The 19840-nt window shown below is 41.0% G+C and overlaps 1 protein-coding gene across 1 annotated transcript in view; it reads left to right on the top strand.

Annotated features, from left to right (window-relative positions):
• The window catches only part of LOC102444776 (uncharacterized), a 93493-nt gene extending 74140 nt beyond the window's left edge, over positions 1-19353 (top strand). Inside the window, exons 25-36 of the mRNA XM_006110461.4 lie at positions 1397-1465; positions 3349-3417; positions 8145-8213; positions 9153-9221; positions 10100-10180; positions 11544-11579; positions 11951-11987; positions 12211-12768; positions 13603-13832; positions 14993-15083; positions 17808-17996; positions 18490-19353. Of these exons, the coding sequence (XP_006110523.1) occupies positions 1397-1465; positions 3349-3417; positions 8145-8213; positions 9153-9221; positions 10100-10180; positions 11544-11579; positions 11951-11987; positions 12211-12768; positions 13603-13832; positions 14993-15083; positions 17808-17996; positions 18490-18497 (1506 nt within the window). The 3' untranslated portion in view covers positions 18498-19353. The remainder of the gene's footprint in view (positions 1-1396; positions 1466-3348; positions 3418-8144; positions 8214-9152; positions 9222-10099; positions 10181-11543; positions 11580-11950; positions 11988-12210; positions 12769-13602; positions 13833-14992; positions 15084-17807; positions 17997-18489) is intronic.
• Positions 19354-19840: the final 487 nt, after the last annotated feature.

Below are 19840 nucleotides of genomic sequence, written 5' to 3' on the forward strand. Positions count from 1 at the left end.
CCTTCTGGCCACAGACGTCAGCATTCCTGCACATGGTGCAGAGATCCTGGAGATTTGACTCCTCACCCCAGAGCTCTGTGAAATCCAGGATCTCTGCATAGGTCCATGTTGGGGCCCTCTTCCACCCCGAGTCAGGGGCTTCTGAGGTGGCTGCTGGTGTGCTTGCAGCCGTGGGTTGCTCAGAGGGATTGCTGGGTCTGCCATGGCTGCAGGGAAGGCTGTGCAGGGTCCTGCAGTGTGGCACTATGCAAGCAGGGCCTGCCACAAGCCCTTTCCCTCTACCTGCAGCTTTAAAGCCTGCAGGGGAAAATAAACTTTTGAGTTTTGAGGGGTGTAGTCAGAGAGGCCACCAGGGCAATTGTGTGAAGCCCAGAAGATCACTTATTTTGAAATAAGCACAGTTGTGTTGTCCACACTCACCCTATTTTGAAATAGCAATTTCAAAACCGGTGTTATTCCTCATGAAATGAATGCCTGTTATTTCAAAATAAGAAGCCCATAATTTTGAAATAATTTAAAAATAACGTTCTTACTTTGTGAACGCTCACCTTGTTATTTCTAAATAATGTGAAATATTTCAAAATAACTATAGTGTAGACATGCCCAAAAGCATCAAGCCTCAGAGAACTCTTACAAAAACAAGGCACCACATCACCATTAAAGAGCAAAGTAGAATGTATGTTCCTCTGCGGTTGGCCATTTTTGAGGACTTGTGTGAAGGGGAGGGGACAAAGAAATGGCCTTACCTCCTTCTTATCCCTCTAAGCCACTTTTTCTGGCTGTGAAGATGGTTAAAAGAGAAGAGGCTCCTTGTTTCCTCATCTTCCTTTGCATAGGCATGAGTCAGGCACAGTCTGACACTTAATCACATGCATACCTGTAAAGTGCAGCAACATGCACTGCAGAAACTGTCTGTTACATGACTATGTGGTAACATTACAGAGTGTAATGAACATTTATTCTGAATGAATCCCTGAATGTAGGGATGATGGACCAGCACTCATCTGCATTCTCTAATATTTCTAATACTTAACAATTAGAAAAGTTGGTAAGTGTCAAAATGTTGTCAACTGAAGTTAATACATGTCAAATTAAAAACTTTTATCATATTTTCTTGTGCATTTGTGAAATCTACTGCTGGGATTTCCTTGCATCTGTATCATGGTAGCAGAGAATCCTGTATTTCCAAACATTCATACAGTTCCTGTAGACTTCAGTGCATGCTTTTCTAAGGTAGAATTGAATGTGTTATTATTTACAAGGAAAGGGTGTCCCACAAAAACACAACCCATCATTTCTAGCTACGAGACATACTAGTTTGCCAGTATTTTGTACATCCGGTTGATGCAGCCTCAGATTAGATTAACTGTCTGTCTGTGTGTGCCTTCCATTTTAGGGACTTCCAGGTCTTCCAGGAGCTCCTGGTGAACAAGGCCCCGAAGGATTTGGATTACCAGGACCTAAGGTACAGGCCATTAAACTCATATATAAAGCAAATTGTCCTTTACAGAGATATTATTTCCTTCAGATAGGTTATATTCAAAATGCAGTCAGATATTTTCATCCCAATTTGGTTTAGTATCTAAAATATCCCTTACAGAGATTTCTAGTTTGTGGAGAGAAGGTGTACTTTTTTCATGTATTATTGGATATATTCTTCTGTATTTTTCAAAAGTATATTGGTTGATCACAGACCAAATATTCTACTTATGCAAGGCCGTTAAAGCCCAAGGGCTTTTCATTTTCTCTTAAGAAGACACTTGTAACCAATTTAGAGTAGAAATAATTATAATTTGCCTAATGAAAATCTCAAGCAGCTTTCCTGATGGATACTAGTAATTATTAAATGAATAGTCCATGGTCAAACTGGGGAAGGACAATGAAGGGCTATTAGGGACTATTTGCTCAAATGGAAGGAGCTCAAAGAAATCTATAAAACATAGGGAGAGCCCAGATTCTGCTCCAGGTGAAATCAATGGCAAAATTCCATTGATTCCAAAAGGCACTCGATCAGCTCTATAATTAACAAACGTGTAACACTGCTATGTTTTTAGATATGACGTAGTATCACCATAAATGTAATTGCCCTTTAATGGTGCACAGTGGTACATGTATTATCTGCTGTGTTTCATTCTTTCATTAAACATTGCTTCAGAATTCAGTTATCCCTGTCAAAATTTGATGCCAGTTAAGTGTTAAAAATAATCTTTTAGCCCTTATAGGTCTTTCCAATGACTACTGAGTATACAAAGCACAATTGGATATCACTTTACTATTCTATGAAGGTCACCTAGAATGTCCTGACAATTGTTGAGATGGAGGGGGGGAGGGGAGGAGCTGGCAAGGAGATTTCAATTATACTTTGATGAGATTTCCACAATTATTTTATCGCATTTTATCCTTCTTGGCATAAAACTCCCTCCTAATGTGACCAGGATCCTGACTGTTCCAGGCCCAAGAGGAGAAAGAGTCACTAAATAATGTGCAGTCTAATTCAGCTCCCATTAGAGTCAAAGGAAAGACTCCCATTGGCTCTGTGGCAGCGGGTTCAAACCCTGGCCACTCCATAATAAGAGTACTGACTTTATAGTGTAGTCATGGCAAAAGCCATTTGCGCCAGTTAAGGAGCTAGTCTTTTGCTCTTCAGTAAAACTGGACAACTTGCCAGTGCTCATTCCTAGTTTAATATATTTTTTGTGACCCATCTTGCCCTGCTCATTAGTCAGCCTTGTTCAGACATGTGCTTTGGTATTTAACTAAGTCTTCTATGTCCTTTTGTCGCCCTTTGAGCATGCAGACAATGGAAATAATAAAAAAAGTGAAATTCTGATATTCACTTGGGGCAGATGTAATTTCCCAATTTAATGGGTGCACTACACTCAGTTATACAATAAGTGTGGTGGGGAGCCCAAAACTATAGGCGAGTGTCTTCTACTCCTTGGGATGGACTGAACTCCTCACTCTGGGCATAGTGAACTGGCACAAAGGGTCAAAATGTCACTCAGGCAACCACCAAATCTGAGTGGCACTAAATCACAGTGATGAGTGTGGACAGCTTGGCCCACTCCCACACACAGAAAACATCACTGAGTGTAGGTTGGGTTAAGTCTTCACCCTCCCTAGTCTCTCAGTCCTCAAGTCTCCCCCTGCTTTGTTGGGAGATGTATATGTTTGCCCAGGGTCCAGTGAAAATGACTCTCCTTCATAATGTGTCAATATAAATACCTATCAGTAGTGTATAAAAATCAGTGTGTTTGCATCTTTGGTTTCATAATTTCTGTGGGTGCCATTGAACCTGTAAACCCAAGCCTGAATTCAATAGGTGTTTTTACAAATATCAATTTTCAGGGTGATCCAGGTGTTAGAGGACCTGTTGGTCTCCCAGGTCCACCAGGAGAAGGCCTTCCAGGACCAAAAGTAAGCGAATTAAACAGTTATGTCTCACTTTATCAACAACTTTCTTAAAAAAGAAAAAAAGAAATACAAGGTATATACAGTATTACATACGTGTGTGTGTCTGTCTGTAAGTCCGTTTGTTCAAGAATACCTCCTAAATGGGAAGAGCTAGGGTAACCAAATTTGGTATGCAGCTTCCTCTTACCCTTACTTAAAGCAAGGTCAGGGTTTGGTAGTTCCAGGAAAACTGGAAGCCCTGGGGAAAGGACAGTTTTCCATAACATGCTTCTGTTCAGAGGGATGCTATATGAGAGTGGCCACTGGGGGCAGCCACACCACCAAGGGAGTATCCAGCAGTGCTGAGGCTCTATCTTGCCTGTGAGCACGATGAATAGCCCTCCTACCCCTAAACCCTTTTCCCCCCTCCTTGCCCTTAGCCGCAGCCCCAGAGTGGGGGAAATAACAGGCCCCGGACGGGCTGCAGGGGAGGAAGCCTGCACGGCAGGTGGGAAGAGCAGGCCCCGGACTGAGTAAGTCAGCTAGTATACAAATATACATATACACTCACACTGCAATATATTCTGTCTCCATGCTACTCTGGAAACAACTAGTCCCATGAGTAAGATAAAAGAAGTCAGTGTCCTCATTTTGCAAAAGGGTAATCAGAGATAAAATAATTAAAGTGACTCACCCAGGCCAAGTGCTAGTTTGTCTCTCACTATGTATGGAAACAAAGAAATTAGTTAATTTAATGATTGAGACCTGTCAAAGAAGTGTCACTTTTTCAAAGCTTATTATGAGGAGGATCCAGCCTCCCTACAGTCCTGAGCCAGAAATCCCTTGGATGTAACAGAAATGCTTACATGGGATAGGTGGTTTTGCATAGCCCTCACACTACCACTATCCCACAAGTTGGCATGGCAGCAGTGTCTTGGCCAATGGAACTCTGACTACACTGATCAAATGGTACACACTTTCAGGGATGGGTATGTCTCTTGCAAAAGCCAATAAAGTCAAAAGGCTGCAGTAGCAACCAAAGAGCAGCCCCAGCCTGTTGCACTGGGTACAGGATTGGGTCTGTTAGTGGAATCCACTGTATGGGTAGATAAGGGGTCGTCAATCTTTTCAAACCAAAGAGCCAAACAACATCAAAATTCAGAAGAAGTGGTCAACAAAGAGCTGTATAAAAATGCCCATTTACATGACTGAAAATGTACATGATGATTAATAATAGCATAAATGAAACATTATACTCAGACTTTATTTAATGGGACTTCTGCTGCTGCATCTTTTAACACATTTCTTTGAAGTTTACATTATAACTAGCCAAATCCAGCTTCATGCATGCATTCAGGCTGTCTTTTGTCAATCTTATGGCAAGGCACTGGGGATGTGAGGGTGCAGGAGTCTGGATTGGGATGTATGAGGGGCTCAAGGCAGGGGGTTGGGTGAATGATGGGCTTGGGGCACAGGGTTGTGGTGGGGGGTGCAGGAGTGTTATGGCAGAGGGTTGGGGATGTGGGGGTGCAGGAGTCAGAGTTGGGGTATATGAAGGGCTCAGGGCAGGGAATTGGAGTGTGTGTGGGAGGTGTAGGAGGCAAGGCAGGGTGCTGGGGGTGGGAAACTTAGTATGTGGGGGGTGGGCCCTAAGACCAGATTGCCTTTCCTGGCCAGGACTGGTCTGCTGTATCCAGGCAGCAGTGGATCACTGCAGACGGATCAGACCCTCCCCACCTATCTGTGCTTCATAGAATCAGAGAACACTAGAACTGGAAAGGACCTCAAGAGGTCATGGAGTCCAGTCCCCTGCCCTCATGGCAGGACCCAGAACTGTCTAGACCATCCCTAATAGACATTTATCTAACCTGCTCTTAAATATCTCCAGAGATGGAGATTTCACAACCTCCCCAGGCAACTTATTCCAGTGTTTCACCACCCTGACAGGAAGTTTTTCCTAATGTCCAACCTAAATCTCCCTTGCTGCAGCTTAAGCCCATTGCTTCTTGCTCTATCTTCAGAGGCCAAGGAAAACAATTTTTCTCCTTCCTTGTGACACCCTTTTAGATATCTGAAAACCGCTATCATGTCCCCTCTCAGTCTTCTCTTTTCCAAACTAAACAAGCCCAATTCTTTCAGTCTTCCTTCATAGGTCATGTTCTCTAGACCTTTAATCATTCTTGTTGCTCTTCTCTGGACCCTCTCCAATTTCTCCACATCTTTCTTGAAATGTGGTGCCCAGAACTGGACACAATACTCCAACTGAGGTCTAATCAGCGGAGAGTAGAGTGGAAGAATGACTTCTCCTGTCTTGCTCACAATACACCTGTTAATGCATCCCAGAATCATGTTAGCTGTTTTTACAACAGCGTCACAATGTTAACTCATATTTAGCTTGTGGTCCACTATGACCCCTAGATCCCTTTCTGCAGTACTCCTTCCTAGACGGTCACTTCCCATTCTGTATTTGTGAGACTGATCATTCCTTCCTAAATGGAGCACTTTACATTTGTCCTTATTAAACTTCATCCTGTTTATCTCAGATCATTTCTCCAATATGTCCAGATCATTTTGAATTATGACCCTATCCTCCAAAGCAGTTGCAACCCCTCCCAGCTTGGTATCATCTGCAAATTTAATAAGTGTACTCTCTATGTCAATATCTAAATTGTTGATGAAGATATTGAACAGAACCAGTCCCAAAACAGACCCCTGCGGAACTCCACTTGTTATACCTTTCCAGCAGGATTGTGAACTGTTAATAACTGCTCTCTGGGAATGGTTATCCAGCCAATTATGCACCCACCTCATAGTAGCCCCATCTAAGTTGTATTTGTCTAGTTTATTGATAAGAATATCATGTGAGACTGTATCAAATGCCTTACTAAAGTCTAGGTATACCACATCCACCGCTTCTCCCTTATCCACAAGACTTGTTATACTATCAAAGAAAGCTATCAGATTGGTTTGACGTGATTTGTTCTTTACAAATCCATGCAGGCTGTTCCCTATCACCTTATTATCTTCCAAGTGTTTGCAGATGATTTCCTTAATTACTTGCTCCATTATCTTTCCTGGCACAGAAGTTAAACTGACCGGTCTGTAGTTTCCTGGGTTGTTTTTATTTCCCTTTTTATAGATAGGCACTATATTTGTCCTTTTCCAGTCTCTCCTGTTTTCCATGATTTTCCAAAGATGATAGCTAAAGGCTCAGATACCTCCTCTATCAGCTCCTTGCGTATTCTAAGATGCATTTCATCAGGCCTTGGTGACTTGCAGACATCTAACTTTTCTAAGTGATTTTTAACTTGTTCTTTTATCTTCTAAACCAACGCCCTGCCCATTAGCATTCATTGTATTAGGCATTCCTTCATCAGACTTCTCGGTGAAGACCAAAACAAATAAGTCATTAAGCATTTCTGCCATTTCCAGGTTTCCTGTTACTGTGTCTCCCTCCTCTCTGAGCATTGGGCCTACCCTGTCCTTGGTCTTGCTCTTGCTTTTAATGTATTTATAGAATGTCTTCTTGTGTCCCTTAATGTCTGTAACTAGTTTGAGCTCATTTTGTGCCTTTGCCTTTCTAATCTTGCCCCTGCATACCAGTATTGTTTGCCTATATTCATCCTTTGTAATTTGTCCTAGATTCCATTTTTATATGACTCCTTTTTATTTTTAGATCATGCAATATCTCCTGGTTAAGCCAAGGCGATCTTTTGCCATATTTTCTGTCTCTCCTACACAACGGAATATCTTGCTTTTGGGCCCTTAATAATGTCTCTTTGAAAAACTGCCAACTCTCTTCGGTTGTTTTTCCCTTCAGTCTTGCTTCCCATGGGACCTTACCTACCAGCTCTCTGAGTTTACCAAAATCTGCCTTTAGCAGAATGGGGGGCTGCCACCAGCCCTTCCTGCACCCAGAAGGAGGATGGACCATGGGGCCTTCCCCAGGATTGGGGCTGGGGACGGGACGCTTCCCAATTATGGCCTTGTTGGCCCCAGCTCTGGCACATGGAGCAAGCCACAGGCAGAGAAATGAGAGGGGTCCCAGTGGCCCTAATGGATAAGGCCTCTGGAGCCTTAGATTGTAGGCCTGAGTCCCATCAAGGGACAGGCTGTAGTATTAAATGTTAGAATATTTATTTTCTAATTTTGACCAATGGATCTAGTGAGAATTATTAAAGAGCTATATGTGTATAAAACTCATTCGTATTAGAATGTGTTGGTTGCAGTTATCTTCATTTGAGTATTATAGAAAAACCATAATTTGCTTTGGAATTCTATTTAAAATTAAAAGTTTATAATTAGGCAACAAAGAACCGTTTATTTATTTTGCCATATAATTCGGGCATGTATCTTTAAGTGTTTTTAAATGAATTTAGTGCTGGTGGATTGGGCTATATTGGAAATTATAGTTCTTTATCCACAGTGCAACCTTTTCCCTACCGATGCCCTGCATCCTTTCACTGGAGGGTTCACCTCCAAGGGTAAGAGTGATTCACCATCATTGCCCAGTCAGTCTTTAGTGACTCTTCTGAAAGCTGAACCATAATTCAGCCATTAGTTATTTGATAAAATTGCAGGGGCGGGGAGGGAATCTCCTTGTTGTTTTTCTGATTAATCCTGTCCATGGTACTTCTAGGACATCACACATTTTATAGAGGAGTAACTTGAAATTATGTGATGGTATAAGAATTTGTGATGTGTGTTTATTAGATACTGTGTTTAACATGTGTGGATTTTTCTCCATTTAGGGAAATGTAGGACGGCAAGGGTCCCCAGGGCCCCTGGGGCCTCCAGGAGAAGGTATTCAGGGATCTAAGGTATAAAGAATCAGTGACTTCAATGCTCATATATAGATCAGGGGAGAACCTGACCATCATAATATAAAGGAAGTTGAGAAACAGATTGCCTATTATTGCGTGGGTTCCCCCCCCCCCCTTTTTAATGCCCTGCATGGCTAAGAGGCTGACGGTAAAAAATGAAAAAAGTGACACGAGTAAAAGAATTGACATTTACTGTTCTCTTCCTTACTGCTAGATTAACAACAAGTAGAGATGGCCAAGGAGCCTCTACAACTGAGAGGTTCTTGTCTCAAATAGTTACCTTTGAAAGGGGGCACCAAAAAACAAGGCCATCTTTCCTTGTTCCCTTTCTGTCAATCTCTGTGATGCATGTTTGTTCCAAATTTGGAAAAGTTCTGTTAACTATCAGTTTAGGAGGAGAAGGCACAGCACTGAGTCTAAATGCCATGTTTCCCTTCTCATATAACTGGCACTTTTACACTAGGAAATGTTGCATTGGAAGGGAAGGATTGAAATAAAAGGGATAGTGGAGAGGAATGAGGGGGAGAAAAACAGAGAATATGGGAAGGGAAACAGAAAAAGTCAATTTTATTTAAAAATATTAAAGAAGGAAAACAGTCATATATGGCCAGCTTGTGCAGCCCTTATTCACCCTCGTGAAGGCTTGCTCCTGTGAGAAGTCCCATTTACTTAAATTTGTCTGTTTACACAAAGAGGTGCTGGCAGGGTGAATAAAGGATTCACAGTCCGATCTTTCTAAGGGGTGGAGAAAGGAAGCTCAAAAATATTCTTGATGGGAAACAAAAGATATGCTGAAATATATCTGCATAAAGAAGTCTGCATGACCTGTGATGTGATAGATATAGTATACTCATTAAAATGTAGCTTGAAACAATGTTGTTGTGAACATTTAACGTTAATATGTGATGAATGGTCATCTGATTGAAATATCATTAGGGTGAACAAGGAATGCAAGGAATGCCAGGACCTCGGGGACCCCCTGGAGAAGGATTACTTGGACCAAAGGTATATTATATAAATGAAAGATAATGTCTGGTGCCCAGTTCTTTCCTTGAAGTCATCATAAGGATTCAAGTCCCAGTGGCTTTACTTATATTCTGTGAAGAGAGACTAGGGGATAAAAATTTGCAGTTATGTAACAGAGTATAGTTAGAAATGAGGAAAATAAGTAAACAGTATCACAGATGTCATATTTTATCTTATACTGTAGTCTGATTAGATTCAGGGGTATTCAGAACGTTTTAAATTATGTTTTTACTAATGTGGCAGCAGATTGTTTCATTTGCCATATAGCTCAGTGGAGCCTGCCCCTTGGACCTTCTACTCTTCTGATATAGTATGTCATTTTTTCTATCAGCCACACTTCTTAAAAAGTGAGCCAAAAAGAAATTCACAGTAGAAAGCCAGCATTCCAAGTTCTGCATTTTCTTTCCCCATAGAAATCATAGATATTAATTTGATTACATTTTATACAAGTCAGAGTGAAATATAATTATGAAAAGCTTTATCTGAGTTTAGTAGAATTTAAAGATACAGTTGTAACTAATTCTGGACTTTATCCTGCCAAGCGCAGAACACTTAATTGTAAAGTGCTCAGTGACTACTATTAAAGTCAGTGGAATTTGGGAACATCCAGCCCTTCACAGAATCAGACCTTCGGTTTAATATTTTATAAAGTATCTTTTGGAATATTACAATTTAAATATATTTTGAAATATGACATGTAGAACTTATTACAATAAAAAGGAACAAAACTTGGGTAGAATAGTTTTTAGTCCTTTGTACCAGTTGCACAGGGTTTCAATAACAATTAGATGTAAAATGAAAAGTTTAATTGAAAGATGTGACTTACAGCTACTGTCTAACTAATGCATCATTCCAAGGGTGATCGTGGTGCTGGAGGTGAAAGGGGAAGAAAAGGAGAAAAAGGCAACATGGGTGATCCTGGTTTGTCTGGAGAACCTGTAAGTTCCTACCATTTATCAATGAGTTTGTTGTAAACAAATTTTAAACATCTATAGTATATGACTGTGTCATGTGGTTTCAACTATTTCATGCAAATAATCTGAAATGCTTTTATAAAAAAGTAAAACTATATCAAGAGTTTAAAGACAGAATTCACTGTAAAATAGACATTCCCAAACTCTGTGAGGCTACGTCTACACTACGAGCCTCTTGCAAAAGAGCAAATGCAAATGGAGCGCTCATTTGCATATGTCGTGCTCTCATTTGCATTTCCTCTTCCTTTCCCTTTTTGCACAAGAGCTTTTTGCACAAAAAAGCGCTGTGTAGACAGCACCTTTTTGCGCAAAAAAACCCTTTTGCACAAGAGCCATTCTTCCTCATTTTTCTTCCTCAAAAAATTAGGAAGAAAGGCTCTTGCGCAAAAGGGGGTTTTTGCACAAAAAGGCGCCGTCTACACAGCGCTTTTTTGCACAAAAACCTCTTGCACAAAAGGGAAAGGAAGAGGAAATGTAAATGAGAGCACAACATATGCAAATGAGCATTCCATTTGCATTTGCTCTTCCGCAAGAGGCTTGTAGTGTAGATGTAACCTGAAAGTCCATAGGTCAAAACAATAGATGCAACTTCCTTAAAGTGAAAGTCCATAAACAGATCTTAAAGGTATATAACCACATAACTCTGTTCTAAAGTCAAATTTAACTGTCAATCAACTCTCTTCACAAAGATAATAAGCGGGGATAGTGTGGAAAGGAACACTGTTTCTGGGGAGAGACCCCATTAATCATCGCAGCAAGGAATCAAGAGAGAGAGTAAAAGTCTGAATACCAGATCCTTCTCTGCTATTTGCTTAGGGAGCTTTGTTTGTGTTTTTGTTTTTTTAATAAAACTGCCTCAGCCCTTACTCCAAGTATTGATCCTCTCATTGTCCACTTGGGCTCACAAAGGGGAATTACGGCAATCCTAGAGTTTTTGCACCTGCTTGTACAGTAGCAGGTTAGGAGACTGTTCTGAGATCTGGCACTTGCATAACTTGGCAGTAAGGAAGCACTTTGCATGAGTGCTCCCTTCCCTGGATAGACAGAAACTTTCAGCCCTGCAGCTGGAGATTTGTGTCTCCTGGTCTTCATAGCATTCTGATCATTCCAATGAGACACCGATTACAGCCGCAGACTCACAGGACTTGTTACTGCCCAGAAGGCTGTAAATATTTTGTGCTGGACTGAGCTCTAATATTTTAACAGGACACTTTTATAGAAAAGAGTTCTTATGAGCTAAAGTATACAATGACCAGACAGATAAAATAATGGCTCAGATTACAATTACTAATGATTGCTAATAGCTAAATTATGGTCTTTATTGCAGGGCAGTACTGGACCCAAGGGTGAACAAGGCCTTACAGTAAGTAAATCCTGTTGTAATTTGCACTAATGCAAGATACAATTAAATGCAATGTTTCTTGATTGAGAAAAAAATATAAGTAGTCTCACAACTGGCTATATTATCCACATTTAAGAAACAACACAAAAGGTTTCTAAATCCTATTGATTTCAGTAGGACTTAAACACTCATGTAAATGCTTTGCTGAACTGGGGTCCCTAACACAGGTTAGGCTCAGTAAAGGCATAATTGAGTTCACAGCATGAAAGATTGTGGCACTTTTGTGGCAAATACCTGAAATTAAATGATTGATGAGAATGATATCATAGGTCATCAGAGAGTTCAATTGGCAAATAATATGCTATTTATTTTACTTTTCTTTTCTGACTTAGAGAGAAGATATAATTAAATTAATTAAAGAAATATGTGGTAAGTGTTCAATCAACCTTATATTTCAGATCCTCTTTATTAATTTACTTTTACATTCCTTTCCTTACATTTTATGTATAGAATAAAGTTATCATTGCATAACCAGTGTATGGTAATATGTACTTACAGTATAATGGAAGTGGTATTCTTGTGTATGAACAAGACTAAGTTTAATAATACATTCAGAACTAATAATGATTTGATTTTTATTCTTCCTCTACAGGCTGTGGTATTAAATGTAAGGAAATACCCATGGAGCTTGTTTTTGTGATTGACAGCTCTGAAAGCGTGGGACCAGAAAATTTTGAGATAATTAAAGACTTTGTCACTGCTTTAGTAGATAGAGTAACAGTAGGCAGAAATGCCACCAGAATTGGTCTTGTACTCTACAGTTTAGAGGTTCAGCTAGAATTTGGACTTAACAGGTACACAACCCAACAGGAAGTGAAACAAGCAATTAGAAAAATGCTGTATATGGGGGAAGGTACATACACAGCAACTGCTATCCGCAAAGCCACACAGGAAGGATTTTTTGGTGCTCGAACAGGTGTGCGAAAAGTAGCTATAGTATTAACAGACGGCCAGGCAGATAAAAGAGAAGCTGTTAAACTGGATATCGCTGTCCGAGAGGCCCACGCAACCAACATTGAAATGTATGCAATAGGAATTGTAAATACTTCAGATCCAACCCAAGTTGAATTCTTGCGTGAACTAAATCTGATTGCGTCAGATCCTGACAGAGAACATATGTATCTGATTGACGATTTTAATACCCTTCCAGGTGGGTGTATTTTAATTGTGTTAAATATTTGTAAACTAATCTAGAACAAGCTAAACTTGTCCATTGGAATGAATGACTTGCTTTTTCTTTCTGTGTAAACTTCCAGAGATCTTGACCTAGACGCTGAGCTATACTAGGTTCATATTGAAGGAATGGGAGGCAGTGTGTCATATATCCATCTTTGAGGCCACTGGTTTCTGAGGCTGATAAAGTAGTGTTTTTTTAAGTTAAAGACACTCAACAATTGCTCTAATATACATAGCTACACATGCCCAAATAGGGTCATTCTGAGAGGTGGGAATTGCTGGAGCACTGACATAGTCCAGTAACACCTGCTATGCCAAAGGGCTGATGGAATCATGGTATTGAGCTTCTACATCAGCTCAATGCCAATCACTGATTTCATTGCAAAATGGGAATTCCCAAATAGGAAATTAAGCTAGGTGTCCAGCTGACTTGTACCACTGGCATTGCACAAAGCAGCCAGAATCTGGCCCACTGAGCCAAATCCTGATTTCTTACTCACAAGAAATTCGCTAAGGTAAGCAGGAGTTGGCCTATTAGGAGGTAATAACTAATGATGAAATTTTATGAGATTCAGTACAGTTGAATCTCTAGAATAAGCACAGTTGGTTAAATTTAGAGATATAGATCTTATTTTATGACACAATGTGCCATGTACACTGTAGAACAAGTAATAGAGGTCTTAGGGAGCTAGAAGATTTATGGTAAATAGTCCAGAAGGGTTATCTTTATTGTTATTATGGTATATAAATAACCTTATTTCCTGTTTGAGTCTCTTTGCATAAATAATGCTCTTCTCTTTTCTTTAAGCTTTGGAGTCCAAATTAGTAAACCAATTTTGTGAAGACGAACATGGTGCCTTAATATATAATCGTATTGGAAATGGTGCAAGCATAAGTGGATCATCTATCCATTCATTGTCTTCCAGTTCTTCACATTACTTACTTCACAGCAACAACAATGTTAATGGACAACCAGTTTCATCAGACAGCCATGGAATATCTGTGAGAGAAAGCAAGCTGTCTCAACCATTAGTTCCGGTATGAATAATTCATTGTGATGATCACCTGGCTTGTATGTACATCCTTGTCTGCTAATGAATGCAGTATATCAGATATTTTTTCCCCCTTGTTCCCTCTATTGGTCAAGCTAGTGGAGTTGCTCCTTTACTTCACTGGGGATTCTTAGAGCCAAATGTTGAGAATGAGAGTTCTAATGCAGCATGTATGCAGTTAGCTAACAAATTGTAACACTATCCATGGAGAAAAGAAGGATTATCATCATGTTTAATATAATAACATGTATGCTACAATATAAAGAATGAGATATTGAAAGGGCAATTATACTCTGAAAAGTAACTCTAAAAAGGGGCATTTCTGCTTAGTGATTCTACGTTGCATTTCTTCTGATTACAACAAGGGCTCGTCTAGACTACATTCCTCTGTCGAAAGAGGAATATAAATGAGTCCGATTGAAAGTGCAAATGAAGCACAGATTTAAATATCCTGTGCTTCATTTGCATATTTGCATCCGATCGCTGTTTCGAAAAAGGGTTTTTTGAAAGTGAAACCGCAGTCTACACACAGTTCTTTTGAAAAAAAAAACGTCTTTTACAAAAGAACCCGCACTCCTCATTTTTTCAGGAGTACAGGTTCTTTCGAAAAAAAATACATTTTGATTTGATGGAATTTCTCCTGGGAACTAACCCTGCTGTGGCTCTGCTTGGCTCTTAATACATTTAAAAAGCACAAGTGCATCAGGGGGATCAGGCGCGAGCTGGGAATCAGCTGATTTCCGGCTCGTGCCCGATCCCCTGCTATTCCTCTGTCTCCCCTGCCCCCCTGTGGAGTTGGTGCTGGGGGGGGGACTGGCTTTTAAGCCACCTCCTGCTCTTGCTCCCCCTGCCTTGCTGCCTCTCTCTGATAGAGGCAATAGGGGGGAGGAGAAAGCGACTGGTTGAATCACTAATCGACTCTCCGATAAGCATATGCTTATTATCAGAGAGTTAACTAGTTACTTTCATCCCTAACCTAAACAGCACTGATATTTTCCAAACAGAATCCCATCTAGAATCGCATCAGAATCTTAGGCTCAAAAATCACAGTGACTTATGAATTCTTCACGAGTCCCACCTCCTTTTAGAGACATGATTAAACATACAAGCATTTTAAAATTAAAGAATCTTAAATTTTTGTTTCAGACCAAAGAATCATCTATGGCAGTTTATGAAGGCTATGAAGAGGAGTCTGAAGAAGATGAGCAGCCATCTTTGCCCTCAGTGAACACCAGAGGTATTCTCACAATCATCTTGCTCTTTACAATTTCATCTCCTAATTCTTCTAGGCTGTTGTCATGATGTTGGTACGTCTGTCCCCTCGGGAGGCTGGCATCAGGTATCTTAGGCTGTGCGAGTGGTACTCAATCCTGCATGTGTACTAGTTTGGTGCTGGGGAGAGCTGTGCCTCCCCTCCCAACTATCCCAGTAACTCATCTGGGCTACCTCAATCCATGACCAAACCACACCTGTCCCAGGCCATATGGTCTGGCAGCCCAGAGCAATAGCAACACTCTCTTCCCACAGGGCAGTGTGACCCTGTGGCCAGAGTCAATAAGCAATGTGATGTACACCCCCACTTGTTGTGTTGAGGGACCTGGTCCTCTGCCCTCTTCACTGAGTTCCAACCCATGGCCCTGACGGTGGTAGGTTTATACACCACTGGCTCTGCAAAGATCCTCCCCAAAACACACAGAGCACCAAGGGTACAAGTCCCTGCCCTGGGCTACTTCCTATCCATCTCTCTGGCGCTGTGTTCTCCAGCTCCTCTTTCCAGACTGGGGACGTCTGATGCTGTTCCCTGCTGACTCATGTTGGCATTTTGGTGTACTTGTGGTTCCTCTTCAGGAGCTCTTGTGGCACCTCCTTCCTCATCGACAATCGGCCCAGATTGAGCTGCTCCACAGGCCTTTATACCTGGCCTCCAGCTGGAGCATGCCCAGCATAGCTGTGGGAATGGGGCCTCCTCAACTAAGTGGACAGGGTTAACCCTCACAGCCCTAGGGTAGAATTGGTATGCCCCTTCACTGCCAGACAAAAATCAAGGGTTTTTTTTCCTCGCCTGCGGTAGGGGTATCCTCACTGCCATCATCATCCTCATTATCACTGCTGGACATAATACTGTCATCATCTATTTCATCAGCTGCCTCTGTGTTGCTTACACTCAGACCAGGTTATACATGATACCCAACTTTTCATTTTGATTACTTAAATATTAACCTTTAATAGAGAGCCTAAATCAGAATTACTTCTTCAGGACTAACTAATTTCTTAGGTTTGGTAATGCTATCACAGGGAGGTGGGGCCATTTTAGGATTTTAGAGTGGACCCAGTCTTGTTGCTTCCCCAGCATCTTTGTCCAACATGCCTTGCCTTCCCCAACTGTCAGGTTCTGCTGTTTCCCTTATGCTAGAAACCAGAACAGAGGCCAGGTGCAGAAAGAATCTGAAGGATATCTGCAGTTGGAGAGGTGGGTGTGATTCCCAGTACAAGGAGATATACTTGCACTAGCTCTCATCAAGCTAGCATGCTAAAAATAGAACGTAGTTCTGGCAGCATGCACTGTCAGACAGAGATCCTCAGTATATACCCATCTGTACGAGTGGGCGGTCGCCTACCCGGTCGGTCACGGGTCTAGCCACCCCCTCCCCCTCGTGCTTCCTTAGTCCAGTCTTAGTTCCTAGTCCCGCTCAGTAATTCCTGCACTGGCGTCTGGTGCTTGACACTGCGGCCGACTCCGGGGATGTGGGGTAGGGGAGCCCGGGCCTGCCCTCTCTCACAGGCTCCAGCCCAGGGCCCTAAGGACAGGTTCGCCCAATCTGTCCAGCCGGCGGGGCTCGTGCCCGAAACTCACCGGCTCACCAGCTCCAAGCCCCGCCCTGGGCTACTTCCTACCTCACAGTCCTTTCCTGGCTCTGACCCAGCCTCGGCTAGTCTCGCCTCCCTCCGTGGACCTGTCCAGCTGCCAGGCTGCCTCCACTCTCCTTCTCTCCCCAGCTGCTGCCCGCTCTTCCCTTTTTAAACGCCACGCTGGCGCCTCGCCAGCATGACATCACTAGCCGCCCTGGTCGTGGCCGGAATGCCGTCCTGCTCCTCCCCCGTCCCGCCTGCTGGCTCCTCCTGCCCCGCTCAGCTGAGCAGTGGCAGCCGTACAGGGGCCACACACCGCTCGCGCCTCCTGGTCTGCTCCCAGGAACGCAAGCGCAACCGCTGGGTCAGTGCGGGGCGGATCTGCCTCCGCAGGGCAGGGGCAGTCCGTCCCGTCACACCATCACAGATGCTAGGCACATACTCGGAGCATCTAATCTATCCAATAGCTCACACTGCCTCGGCTATGTCCTTTTATTTCTGATTTATTTTATGAGCTCTTCTATTATGTACAGTACTTGATTGCCACCTAATGCCATTAGAAGTGAAGTGTGCACATCTTAGAAAAACCACTGAATACAGTTTCTAATGGAAAGGCTCTAGTGCCACGCTACAAGAATATGATTATGTATTGCAGATAGTTAACAAGGATTTTAGAACCAGAAGCTCTCTCACACAGTACCAATTTTAAAATATGGTACATACTTCCTAATTTTGGTAGTTTATACCCTTTTCTCCCTCTTAATTTCTGGTAAGACTGACTACTGACAATTAGCTTCCAATATTATCAGACTATTTCCCTACGTTTTTATCAATAGCCCATATAGATGATAATTTTATAGCACAGTCTTTCTAATTATAATTTTATAATGTGTGAAGGTGTTTTACCTTCACTCACAGGAATACAATAGTTTCTAGAAAAGGCCCCCATTTAATTAGGCTTCCAGGTTTCAAATAAATCTTTAAAAATTTCAACAGAAACTTTAAATTGTTCTATCACATAAGCAGCAATAAAACAGTTTAAAAGGTACAAACATTGAGATGTAAATTATTTTCACAGGTTGAGAGCTCTTTTTATCCTTTGTTTTTTAAGATAATATCCTGCTTCCCCGATGTAAACTGAGGTTAGATCAAGGGTCATGCCGTGTCTATATAATAAAATGGTACTATGATAAGCAAGCCAATGCCTGTGCTCAGTTTTGGTATGGCGGTTGTGATGGAAATGCTAATCGCTTTGACACTGAAGAGGAATGTAAAAAGACCTGTGTATTTTATTCTGGAGGTAAGTTTGTATATATTTTTCTACGTTAAAAACTATTATTTTATGTGATTCCTTAGTACAGTATATTCTGGTATCCTATATTACATACCAAAAAAAGTTAAAGAATGTTAATAACATAAAGTCAAACATTCAAAAGGTAGAAAATACTTAAATTAAGGCTGCCTGTGTAGCCATAATGTTGCCCCCTTGTGCATAAGCAATATTATATGAGCTTTAATTACATGACAACATATTTTTTTCTCTACAGGACTATATTCAGTAGTACATAGAATGTAAGCTTTCTGGGTAAGGATTACCTTTGCCCCACATATCTGTGCAGCATTTAGCTCAGTGGGATACCAATCCTTGATTGGGGTTCCTAAGTAGTTCTGTTAAATAATAAAATAGAATGAATAGGCAAATGTAAATTGTACATTTGGCTTGGTTTACGTAACCTTTTATTTATGTAGAAATCTCTGCACAGTATAATTATGTACTTCCCCCTCTGTTACAGAAAACTAAAGTTTGATGTGAATTCTGCAACAAAGAAGACTTCTTTATTTAAGTAAAAACTGAGTTTTACACAAGTGCTGTTTTACACTCATAAAGGATTTTGGTATAATACTTAGATAACTGTGCATCATGTTACAATTTAAAAGCAAATATTACTCAGGGGTTATCACTACATATAACTGTCAACTTGATATCTGCCAATATTAGAGCTTCAAAGAGAAGGACAAATATTTTAAGAGAAAGTGGCACAGAAAATCCTTGGGTTATTTACCGAGCTCTACCAACTGTCTTGTCTGTTCCATTATCTTGGGAAAGTCACATATGTCTTCTGCGGTACAACTCACCCATTTATAAAATGGAGAAATACTACAGTCTTTCCTTAGGGACAGAGTCTGAGGAAGAAGAACTTTTAAAATCACTATGAAAGTCACTATGTACATGCAAAGTATTATATTTGTAACTGTACAAAAACATTGTACTTCTGATTTAAACACTTTCTTCAGTTTCCATTGGCTAGTAAGATACAAGATGAATCTATTAAATGTCTACAAACATATGTAACTGATTATAACAAAAACTGTCACTGCTAAAATAGATACATTCAGTCCTTAACTAGTTCTTTAATTTTTAAAGTATTGTGTTTTTAAAGCGGTGTTTGATTTTTAAATGCATTTTAATATTCTAACCTCAACATTTTTTAAAATCTCATTTAACATCTATTCAGAAGGTCAACAGCAGCCTAGACTTGAAAATAAGAAGCCATTTTGCATTCATGTTTAAGTCCCTGCCAATATGCATTGCTGTATTTATGTGCATGCATAACAGTGTATGATGATTTTTATTAATTAAATTCTGTACTACAAAATCTTTTGTTTTTATTGCTAGTAGAAAGAATTGATAATAGCAGCTCTGCAGAACTAAAGAGTTGTTTTGGTATGACCTTTAACAATCACACAGGTTCATGTTAACGCTTAACATGTTCTTGCTGCAGTAACTGAGTACTTCAACAGGACTGAACCTTCTAGGTCAGTGTTTCTTAAACTTTTTAAGACCGAGGAACAACAAACAATATTTTTTTTATGAGGAACACTAAGGATTTTTTGTTGAGGGGGAAAAAAGGTGGGGGGGAAGTTATTGAGCAAAAAAAAAAAAGAGGTCGCCTGCCCCTTTGAGGGCGGCCATTTTGAACTCTGTTGTTCTCCATGGCACACCTCTGACAGCCTCACAACACACCGTATACCGTGGTACACAGTTTAAGAAACACTGTTCTAGGTTATGCTCTCCACTCATATACACTCTGCTAGCTGCTGTTCTGGCACCCTATGGACAACCACTCCCTGCAGTTGTTACGT

The sequence above is a fragment of the Pelodiscus sinensis genome, chromosome 7 (genome assembly GCF_049634645.1).
Source record: "Pelodiscus sinensis isolate JC-2024 chromosome 7, ASM4963464v1, whole genome shotgun sequence".
In the NCBI taxonomy this organism is placed as follows: Eukaryota; Metazoa; Chordata; order Testudines; family Trionychidae; genus Pelodiscus; species Pelodiscus sinensis.